This window comes from Bombus vancouverensis, chromosome 16 (assembly GCF_051014615.1).
Source record: "Bombus vancouverensis nearcticus chromosome 16, iyBomVanc1_principal, whole genome shotgun sequence".
Taxonomy (NCBI): domain Eukaryota; kingdom Metazoa; phylum Arthropoda; class Insecta; order Hymenoptera; family Apidae; genus Bombus; species Bombus vancouverensis.
The window spans coordinates 3340896-3353255 of record NC_134926.1 but is presented as its reverse complement, the minus strand read 5'-3'; the positions used below and the strand labels follow the sequence as shown (position 1 = coordinate 3353255).

The window sequence follows — 12360 nt, the reverse complement described above, 5'->3', positions numbered from 1 at the left end:
GTACAAAGTTGTTGGAAATATACCTATTATAACCTGTTAACCGCAGTGTTATACGAATTCATCTACCCCTATTATCCTAACAGAAATAAGGGGTCGATCTATTCGTGGCGTCGATTATTCGAATCGTAACGGGAATTTACGACTCCTATTGACGCGCTTCTTCGAGATCGCGTCTCTCCGCGACTGGTCGAAAATACATGGTCCTTCGAGCCGGATTCCGTGTCGATTGAAAAGTGCACGCCAGTGACACCCACTACCACACAGTGCCACATGAATCCAACATAACAATTTCCAAGAACAGTTCGCTGCATATTGATAAGCGACAACTTGCAGCCGGAACAACATTGCATCGGAACTCACCGATTGCATAACCAAGCGAGCTATCTTCGGAGACGACACGCCCATATCGAGAAGCCATCGCCAATCCACAAACGATGCAACGATGGCAAGCGAAGACAGATTAACCGCCTTGCGTCGAAGCCGAGCCTATTATATCGGTCGAATCACACTTTTATCGAAACAACTGGACGAATACGAAGAATCCAGCCATCAGGTAGAGTCTCATTTAAGATTCATTGAGAAACGGCTGAACGAAGTTTGGACGGCATTCGAAGCCACCCAACGCGAAATAATAGAATTAGACGAAGAGAAACATACGCGCGGACTCGAGATATGGGAACAGTATTACAATTTAAGAATGCGGGTAAGCCGTCATCATCACAAGCATCGGCGTCGATACCGACAAAATGCGAATCAGGCACCGGTCCCGAACCGATATCAACCAAGTTACCGGAGATTCAGTTGCCTACTTTCGACGGCATCATGGAAGAATGGGATCCTTTTTACAACACATTCATATCTATAATTGACCGAAATGAGAAACTGACATCGATCCAAAAATTCCATTATCTTCGATCATCCGTGACTGGCAAGGCCGCGCGAAGCATCCAGTCCTTAGACGTCACAGAGTCCAACTATTCCATCGCTCTTAACGTTCTGGAAGGAAAATGTCACTGCTACCGTCAAGTCTGTACGCGTCATTGGGACTTGATATACGACTATCCTAAAATAAAGAAGGAAACACCCGAAGCCGTAGTTGATTTTCTCGAAACAGTCACGGTGAATCTTAGATCGCTAGAGAAGGTTAGGTGAACCTGTCACACCAAATGTCGTTCTTATCAAGCTATTCACATCGAAGTTACCTTCGTCCACCATTCGCAAATGGCAATGCACTTTACCTAACAAAAAAAATGCCCTCATATACGCACGTGATAGACTTCCTTAAAACACAGGCGAACAGCGATAGAACAAGCTCTACATCAACCGTGACAAAAAGGGCGTTCTACCAATGTCCTCGCCGCCGACAATACGTGCCGCGAGGGCAAACATTCGCCGCAACAAATATTACGTTGGTGTGTCCGACATGCCAAGGACACCACGAAATCAGGAATTGCGAGGTCTTCTCCGCAAGCTCTCTAATGCTTGCACTACGTATGGATGAAACTCTAGCAAGAACACCCATGAGAAATATATCAGAAGTCAGTTCCCTAATAACCATAGATGAAATAACATACACCGCTAAAGACCAATTAGTCCTTCGAGAACCTCCTCCAATACCTCAGATATCACCTCGACAATCCAAGGACAGAACATTCCCTGAACGTTTTGTACAAGCAGAGCTTAAAGTTACAGACGTTCTAAAATGCATCCCAGAACTAAACAGAGACGACGATATAAGCGTAGAAGATTTTATTCATGAAATACAAGAAATGAGAATGATGTGTAGCGAACAAATATTATTATTAAAAATGATCAAAATAGAGAAAATTGTAGGAAAAGCCGCAATGGCAATTCGCAATGTCCGTATTAACGATTTCGAAACTCTATCCGAAGCATTAAGACGGAACGTAGCTACTCAAACATCAGTAAGAGAACACCAAGATCAATTAAGAGAAATAAGGCAAGGATTAACTGAAATTGTGCCAAATTATAACACTAGATTTCGATGCGCTTTTAACAAACTTCAATACAGCGTTACCAATGAGTATAAAGACGAACTAACTCGACAAGTAATGAACGATCGACTAAACATGAACTCTGTGACTGACTATGTAAGAGACCTTCGCTCAGAAGTAGGACAATTGCTATTGGTTAATCCTCCCCCAAACATCATTGACGCAAAACAAGAAGCAATGGACGTGGAAAGATACTTTTGAGAAGATAACGCTCGCAAACGGATGACACGACAAACAACCGCTTCGCCACCTGATCGCAACCAGACGTCTCGCCCAGTACGCTTCACGATTACAAATAACACGTATAACAAAATTCCACCCATACAAAACATTCAACCAAGAACTACGTTTCGACAATCCGAACGCGCACCATTGCCAGAACGAGCTCAACTACGATGCTTCAAATGCAATCGTCTTGGACATACGTCGAATCAGTGTTCAAATTTTCGAATTCCAGGCCTATAACAACGAGCACCTCCAATCAACAACATCGAGATGGAAACAGAAGAATCAGGATTAGCGCAACTACAGGAGAACTCCCAACAGTACTCCTTGGACCAGTTGGACAACCAACACGAAGACTTCTTGTGGACTCAGGAGCAGTAATTAACCCACTCAAGCGGAAATGGACACCAAAAATAGAACCAGTACCCGTGAAGAAATTCGCAATGGGACACTCTATTTTCGAAACCTTAGAAAGTATCATTATAAATCTGTTCATCAAAAAATAGACTTCTATGTAGTAGATAACGATTTTCCGCTAATAGAAGATGGAATATTGGATTTACCCGCGCTACAACAATTCAAATTCGAGCTTTCCAACGACAAATTGAAACTGGATGATAATATTATTTTGCTACAACGGGATAGGACCATAGCACCTGGGCAAACCATATCAAAGACAGTGTACCTAGAAGGAAAACCAACTCCCATATGCTTTATCAATGGTGATGAGTCAAACTTAACAATTACTAACAGTATTGAAAATTCTAACATCTACGAACAAATCTCAACATTCAAAAAATCAGTCAAACTCTCGCATATAGAAAAAACTCTTAGAGAACCAATCGAAAAGATACTAGTTTATTATTTAGACGTCTTTAATCTTGAAACAGAACTCTTACCATGTACTTCACTTGCAAAACATACAATTACGCTAAAAAAAAAAAATAAAATTACAAATACTAAATCCTACCGACCTCCTGAATGGCATAAGGCAGAAATTAAATGACAAACGGACGAAATGCTTAAGAAAAATATCATAGAACCTTCCGACTCTCGTTACAATTCTTCAGTATGGGTTGTACCAAAAGAAACAACGCGCCTTAGGAAAACAGAAATGGAGAATTGTAATTGACTTTAGAAAGCTTAACGAACTTACAGAACGTACATACTATCAGAGTTACGAAACGCAAAATTCTTTTCCGCTTTAGACCTATCTTTAGAATTCCACCAAATCTCTATGGATCCCGAATCGAAGAAATACACAGCATTTTCCACACCACAAGGATATTATCACTACGACCGAATGCCATTTGGACTCAAAAACGCACAAGTGATGTTTCAAAGAATGAAAGATACTGCACTCCGTGGACTTATTAACAAACATTGTTTCGCATATTTAGATGAAGTTGTTATTTTCGGTCAACCAATGGAAGAACGCAACCAAAATGTGCAATATTGTATTGCAAAGACTTAGAGAAATGGGATTAAAGATACAACCGGATAAGTGTGAATTTTTGAAACCGGAACTAGAATATCTTGGACATATCGTAACAGCTGAAGGAGTAAAGCCAAATCCGAAGAAGATAGAAGGAATTAAAAACTTCAGACAGCCTAAAAATCCAACAGAAGTAAAATCTTTCCTTGAACTAGCAGGTTACTACAGAAAATTTATTCGTAACTTAGCAAAACTAGCGAATCCACTTACTGAACTCACAAAAGAGACATGCCATTCCATTGGTCTGACAAAACTCAAGACGCATTTGATACTTTAAAGGAAAAGTAGTGTGACTCCCCCGTATTAAAATACCGAGACTACGACAAACCATTTGTATTAACCACTGACATAAGTAACGATGGAATAGGAGCCATTCTATCCCAAGATGGATACACATGTAGTTATATATCAAGGACTTTGAATCCACCTGAACGTAATTATTCTACAGCCGTGAAAGTACTATTAACAATAGTATGGGCAGCCAGACGCCTCCGACAATATCTACTTGGACGACGATTTACCATTAGAACAGACCACCAAGCTCTTAAATGGCTTCAAAATGGCAAAGACCCTTCGTCAAGTCTTATACGATAGAGATTAAAACTCGAGGAATACGAATACGACATAGAATATGCTAAAAGCAAAGACAACACTGCAGCTGACGCACTTAGTAGAATATATTGTATAACTAACGAACCAGTTACACTTACGCACGAAGAACTAACCGCAGAACTCTGAATACGATATTCTATTTGAGTATGGACTGTGGATCGGATCTAGCGAAAAACCGAAGTATTTAAAAATCTGACCCAACGACAAAAGCTTCTACCAAATAAAAAAAACGCAATTTGGAGACTATGAACCACGGCCATGGCTCAACAAAATAAGGAATATCCTTCAAAAGAATGAAAAGATAGGTTTTGGATATTACGACTTCGCAGAAACCGAGAAAAATGAAATCAAGAGAATGATTCTATTCTACAATAGTATCGATAAAGACAAAGAATTTACATTAGCATGGGGGCCAATTCAGGAGTTTACTGAAGAACAAATGGAGGAAATTCTACAAGAGAACCACGATTTAGTAGGACATCCCGGCATACAGAAAACATATGATCGAATAAGAGACCTATACTTGTGGATCCGAATCTTGTGGATAAGATTCAAGAACGCATCAAAACTTGTGAGACCTGTCAACCCGCAAAGATGACTAGGATTCGATCCAGAGAAGAACCATGTATAACTGCCATATCGTTGGTACCAAACGACAAAATAGCAACGGACATATTAGGACCACTAAACAAAACAAAACAAGGCAATTCCTTCATACTCTCCATTCATGATGAACTTACAAAATACCTTATTCTTGTTCCTATAAAAAGCCAACAGACAGAAACCATTTGGAATTCCCTGTTAAATTATTATATATGTCGGAGATGAAAGATAAGCCGAAGCCTTTCCTTGGAAATTTTGGGAACATCCTCTAGTACTCTAGCCTAGATTTTATCATAGCTGTAATTGTTTAAGATTTGTGATAGCGAGATCGGGCTCGAGGTGACAAATGGTCGCCAATCATAGCCACGGTCTGGTGGATTCTGAATGCAAAGTAACGAGTAGCCAGCCTTGAAAAGGCATTCGATACAGTATGAATTTTAGACCTTATGTTACGACCGTTCGCGGAGAGACGCGGTCACTAGAAAAACGCGTCAGCGAGAGGCGTAAATTCTGGCTACGATTATGTTAATCGACGCCGCGAAATAGTCGTTCCTCTGTTTCGGTTAAGATAACAGAGGTGGTTTAATAAATGTAACACTGTATTAACAGGTTAACATAGAATAATATATTTTATAATAATATGATGAATATGTTACAGAAAGTTGACTCGACTTTACGATATCTCTAGATGAATTCGTTAGCTCGTCAGATTTGTCGATATGTCACGTTTGACTCGTCAGAAGGAACTGATCGCCCTTCGATTATTCCTTTGTCTCATTTGGAAGACGACCCCCACTATGCTCGGGTCACGCCACCGTTCGCGCCTATGATCACGTATGCCTTTTCTTGTGTGAAAAACGTAACGGTCAAAAATCGACGTTTCTAGAGCTCGCTGCTTGGCGACAACTATGCTCTCGTCGATACATTGTATATGATCCGGCGGGCAGATAAGACGGTCGCCTGCGACACTGTAGGACCGCGAGCGACGGTTAGAAAATACAGCTTGTGGTAAGCCTCGTGGCGTAACACCTTATATACAAAATATGTATTTCTTTGGGCAATAAACGTTACAACTAAAATTAAAAAAGCACTTGTTTTCGTCTGATTACAAAAGTTAAGCAACGTAGGGCACGGTTAGTACTTAGATAGTTGACCGCTTTCTTTTTTTAAGCTGGAAAAATTTACCGAATGTCCCGCTGGACAATTATAAAGAAAAGTAGAGTAAAGTAAGTAAAGTGCAAATATAATAATAAAAAAAGAACATCTTTTTTACTTTTATTTTCACGAGCTTAAATTTTTCAGGCATTGCAGACAAAGAATATCCTTTTTTTCTCCGCTGAGAGATCCTCAATTTCTATAGTTGTCTTAGTTCTCTACTTCTTACCATATCCAATAAAATATTAGCAATTATTATTTCAAGGTAGATTATAAATACTGATGAAAGTAGCGCAAGTGTTCTAATATATTTAAAAACAGTTTCACAATAAATATTGCAATAGTTATTTACAAAAAACAAAGATTTATGCAATCGTTGACTTATCATCCGACAATGGAACTCGTTCTTTCTAAATTTTTAACATTACAAGCATGAAAAGTTTTTCGACTAGGAAATTCCAGAGATTTATGGAAGATACTTGAGACTATTGAGGGTACGCAGTGAGTATCCGAAGACATCTGGTTGCCATCTCGCTCGCGGTGTGTGGCCTGGGCTAGGTAGAGTGTTACGCGACGTAACAGACATTGACTAGTGCAAATACGATTATTATAGAACCGGACAAGTAACCGTGGTAGTTAGGTACTCGAGAAACTAATGACAATGATCCAATTTTCCTCGATGAGATCACGAGAGAGAATGAATTTCCGTCCCGATGATGCCACAGAGGAAAACTATAATGGGGTGTGTCTAAGGACACGAGATCATCGGATTCGTCGAGAAAAGCCTTCGTTCAGAAAGTAAGGGAAATTGGCGTTGCTGCTAATTGGTTAATCTCCATATCGGTGGTTAGAAAAAGATGCTAGCCGCCCTCGAGGGAAAGTTGCTATTGGGAGACGTCGTTCGTTGAAAAATAGGCCTCTCCTATCTTCCCGTAGGAGAAAGACTGTTTGTCTGTTTGAAGGACTTTGGTTAGCTAAATCTTAAGATTTATAACGGGCCCTCGGGCTAGCTGAACATATACTGCGGAGATGCATCGACATCTGGCAATCATCTTACTCGAAGAGCCCAAGCTCATTATCACAACTCTCGAACAATTATAATCGGATTGAATAACTACAATTGTTCAATTACAGCTATAGTAGACTGTAGGTTACAATGTTGCGGGATTATCCAAAATTCCAAAGGCTCCGGTGTTCTTTCATCTCCGACATATACTTATGAAAGGAAAACCGGAGTCTTCCCTTTGCAATTTTGGGAAAAGTCCTCTAATGCTTCAGCTTAGATTTTATCACACCTGTAATTAAGCAATTGTTGTCATTCGATCTGATTATATTTGTTTCCTCTGTGGCATCACCGGGACGGAAAATCATTCTCTCGTGAGGTTTCATTAGCGAGTTACATAGCGTCATTACGCTCGGTGAATTTTACGTTTTAACAAAGAGCTAGTTTAGTAATACTTGTATCGTAGGCAAGTAAATCGAGTCCAACTTAGACTTTGGAAGAAAGTACATTTGTTATCCCGTTGGCCGCGGATTCGTTTTCGACCCTATACCATTGTCATTAGTGTCTAATCACTGCGGTTACTTTTCAATTCTAGAATATCCATACTTGCACTAATAATCTTATTTGCACTAGTCAATGTCTTCGCTATTGCATAACAACAATGTGTAATCCTAATGAAGATTCGTTTCACGCCCCTAACCCTAATTCTAATGTAAACCCGACAAATATATAACATATAAATACATAATACAATATAATACATGAATATGAAACAAAAGTGTAAATATTTATGACACATGAATAACAATCACCACATCATAATGAAAATATAGTAATCTAATTGGTGTGCTGACGTAATTTTCTAGCTCCGTCATCTCAGGTATCCACCTTGGGCAGTGGAAAAGCGCATGCTCGGCGTCATCGCCTTCACTATTGCCAGTCCCAACAACTGAAGTGGTCCTCCTTATTCATCACTTTACGATAAACATGAAAAAATCTCATGCGCTGTCAGAATCTGCATGGTGAAGTGATCAATATTTCCCCTATATTTTCTACATAAATGAGGTGGATAGGTTGGTGCCGCTGATGTGTGAATGTGTGTCGTCCGGAGGTACTGCTGCTTTCTTCTTATTTAGATGTCGTGGAAGAAAAATCGGACTACGGGTGCCGAGATTTGAACCTGGGTGCTAATCACTGCCTTGTCGTTGTCCTGTTATAGTTTGCTGTCGAGTGCCGCTACATAAACATACATCCGCCACCAGTCGCTTCGTCCAGTTGTCTTCTCTGTCAAATCGCCACTCCTTCCATTTCTCCACGATGCGCTTCTTTACTGCCTTAATCCTTTCGTGATAGACCGAGGCGGCACCAGCTTTTGAATGGGTGTTGTACTGCTCCTAATGATCCTCCTTCTTAATGCAATATTTTTCGCCCCGGAGCTCAGCTGTGAAATAAAAAGTTTTAGTCACCTTAAATTTGTAATAATTTACAATAATATTCTGTATTACATTGTAATTAAATACGATAGGTAAAAATGATTAATTTATTAGTTTGTATTGTCTTATTACTTTGTTCAGAATATTTTACATTGTTTTTAATACATTATTTATTAAATATTTCAATTTCCATAGTTTTAAAAGAAAGTGTTAATAGTTCTTCTTCTTACATTTTAGTCAATTGACAACGTAGGCGAAAGATTGCGTATTTTCTTTAATTGCTTTGCGACCAGTGGATGTAAAAAACAATATTTTACGATGAATAAAGAGGGTTCTCCGCAAATCATTGAACCTACCTACTCGCATGTCTTCAACTTCGAAAAAAGCTACTTTTATCCAGACACTCAAAAATGGTTCCAGAATAATTTTCAGTATTGCTACCACTGCTGCATTATTTACGTGATCCTAATTTTTGGCGGCAAGTACTACATGTCGAGCAGACCAAAGTTTGACTTGAAGCGTCCACTTGCATTATGGAGTGGATTGCTTGCAGTACCTAGGTAATGCTACTTTCATATTTTTACCTTGTAATATATTTTCAGGTGAGTGCCGATTTTAAAAAATAATTATTAATGAAACATTATTAATGAAATGAAGTGTTATATGAAATAATTTCTTATGCTTGATATTTAGTGAATATTGATATGTGGAAAGCGTTAGTAAAATAGGAAATACATTTTTAATAGTTGTTTACGATATTATTCTTATAATAATTCTCTAAAAAGATTTCACGTATAAATTTGTATCTGAAATGAATTTTATCGATTGATATAATCAGTTATGTCTACCAATTCGCAACATATCGCCTTATACTATACACATTGTATGATTATATTTCCAAATCAAAATAACAAAGTTCTTATCGTTTCATTGTATGGAACATAATACATGGCTTTGATTTAAATGTCATATTCACAAAATGAATCAAATGGAATACATCAATACAATAAGAATGGAATTATTTTCCTTTCATCCACCTTTTGCAAGATCATGTTTCTGGCTTTTGGACATGGGTATTGGTCCTATCAAAAATCCCAGAATTTGGCGATACGATCTTCATTGTGTTACGAAAGCAACCATTGATATTTCTACATTTTTACCAATCATTTAACTGTTGTTCCTTTCTGTTGGTTCACGTATGCGGAGACTACAGCAGTCACAAGGTGGTATACCGTAATGAACTACTTTGTTCATTCCTGGATGTATTCTTATTATACTTTAAAAGTAATGCAATACAAATTACCAAAAGGCTTTGCCATGATGATTACTACGATGCAGCTGGTACAAATGGTGATTGGTTGCGTTGTAACTATTGCGGCTTACTATTACCGTGAAAATGGTCAACTTGAATGCTACACTACGCGCAAAAATTGTATACTTAGTTTCACCATCTACTTCAGTTATTTAATTCTATTTGGAAAATTTTTCTTCAAGGCTTATCTTTCCGACAAACGGAAAAACAAAGTCGGAGAGAACGTTCACGTCAATGGAAGAAAGGAGTGTTATAAACCAAAGACTAGCTAAAGTGTATCAAAGTTTTTAAAATCTTTCTCTATAAACGCTTTCTGATAGCATTTCGTGAAAACACTTAATTAAAAAAATTTTAATTAAAAAAACACTTAATTAATAAAAGGAAAACGGAGGTTTATATTTGTGACTTCTCTTTATTGCTGTTGTCATGATGCGTACAAATTTCCAAAATACAAACAGTCTTACAAAATTATTTATATATTTTGTTCATTTCTGAACAATTTTATCGCATAATTTGTTCCTGGACAATTTTTTTTGTCAGTTCTGTAGTAACTTGTGGATTCTTAGAGTAAGGACAAGTGATTGCTGGTAGAGTTTAAAGTTTAAGGTATTTTAATGAGTGATATTCGATAACAAAAGGACAGACTACGATATCTTCGCACGCCGACTCACACTCCGTGTCCGCTCAACTCGCACTCTGCTTCTCGACTCACACTCTGTTTCTCGACTCACACTCTGGCCGTTGTCGCATTCTATTGCCTTTTTCCTAGGCCCACCGCACACGTGTTCTGCAGACGCTCGTAGCCAGGGTCACGTAGGTCTTTTCCACGAAACTATGCACTTGAAAAGACCGATGATTGACATTGATGGGCCCGACGGCGCCTCGGCTCTCGCGACATTGTTCATAGTTCGCCCGATATTTCTTAGGCCTTTCGTCCACGATACTACAGTTCTTACATACTAGCAATGGATACAACTAAGTGGAATCACCTAAACTTCTTCCTTATTGTTATATGAAAAAACTTCATAGGACAAAGTTATATCTGCTTATAGAATCCTACCCTAGCTGATATACCTTTTAAACATATATGTATGTATGTGTATTCTTTAATATATCTTTCATCTTTAAAATTACCCATGCATAACAAATAATTTGGATACAGACTCTTGTTCGTGTACCCGATATACTTATTTTATTTTTTATCCTCACTGACAGTGATACTAAACGCCAAGTATTGACAATACTATCGATCGTATGTGGTCAATATTCAAGGATTGAGGTACAATATTGACGAAAATTTACATATTTTGTGTGCTAGCGTTACTACCTATGACGGAAAATTAAATAACATTAATCGTACGATTAAGTTTCAATATTTTTGATCACTATTTGCTGCGTAAATTCAAAGCAACTCTGGTTTCGAGTCACGGTGCATTTAGACTAAGCAAGCTGTTATGAATGGAGAACTTCTTCCACCTGCACTTGTTCAATTCTATGAAACGGAGGCAGAAATACCTTTATTTTAAAACATTTATCTAAGCAATGAAGCAGAGTCGCGATTGCTCTGCGATATTACTTTCGATAATATATTCACTAGTCATGCAACAATAGCGTAATCTATTCTTTTCCTATTCTTTACAGGCAAGTAACTGAAGCATTGATGGTCCTCACACATAATGTGCCATGTTTCCTATATAACGGACAACTTTATCTGTCGTTTTATGAATTGAAATGCACATTTTTTTTTCACTAATATCATTTCGTATACTTTAATTAATTGTTTTATACGAATCTTCTAAGTAATATTTTCTCAGAATTGATTCGTTGGGAATATTTTGATTCGTATATTTTTTTCAAAAAATTTACTAATATCACGATATCTAAACACCGCTACGGAACATTATGGCTTTGGCATTATGGCATTATGGAACACTATGGCTTTGCGCAAATCAGTATAAAAACGAGTTATCATATGGATCTTCCGATTTTGTTGAATGTTTGTAAGAAGGATTTTTAATTTTTTTAAATTAACAAACTACGTAATTTTATAGAGACGAATTTGCAGAGATGTGATCAAACATTTTCCTGGCGTCACAGTTTCTCGCAAACAATTTTTGCAAACAAAAAGTTATATGAATATGAAAAGAATATTGAATATTGTTTTAGTGCAGCAAATTCACCTATCACGCTACAGCTGCCGCTGTCCGCTTCATAAATCGTATAAAAATATCAATATTATTTTCTTGTAAAATATAACTCTTATATGTCTTTTAGAAAATTTTAGAAAAGAATTCCATCGTGATACTTACATCAGTCCAAGAATATTAGTTAAAAATCTTATTTAAAAATCTCCTGAGATCTTGAAATAATATTAGATAGGGACTGAGGGAATCTCGTTAATCCATTCATGCATGTCACTAATTAGATGACGGGGCATTTGGCTAAAAACCTGTGAGACTTCCGATTAAGAAAGCTCCATACTTCCGAGGTACCCCCTCGTAGGGACT

The 12360-nt window shown here is 37.8% G+C and overlaps 1 protein-coding gene and 1 pseudogene across 1 annotated transcript; both read left to right on the top strand.

Annotated features, from left to right (window-relative positions):
* Window positions 1–672: 672 nt before the first annotated feature.
* On the top strand, window positions 673–1152 carry LOC117163079 (uncharacterized). The gene has a single exon (XM_033345071.2). The coding sequence runs from the start codon at window positions 673–675 to the stop codon at window positions 1150–1152; it is 480 nt and encodes a 159-aa protein (XP_033200962.2).
* Window positions 1153–4941: 3789 nt separating this feature from the next.
* Window positions 4942–10125, top strand: LOC117163078 (very long chain fatty acid elongase 6 pseudogene; annotated as a pseudogene).
* Window positions 10126–12360: the final 2235 nt, after the last annotated feature.

Coding starts and splice junctions, on each gene's coding strand:
- LOC117163079 (XM_033345071.2), top strand. CDS start 673: ATGGGAACAGTATTACAATTTAAGAATGCGGGTAAGCCGTCATCATCA.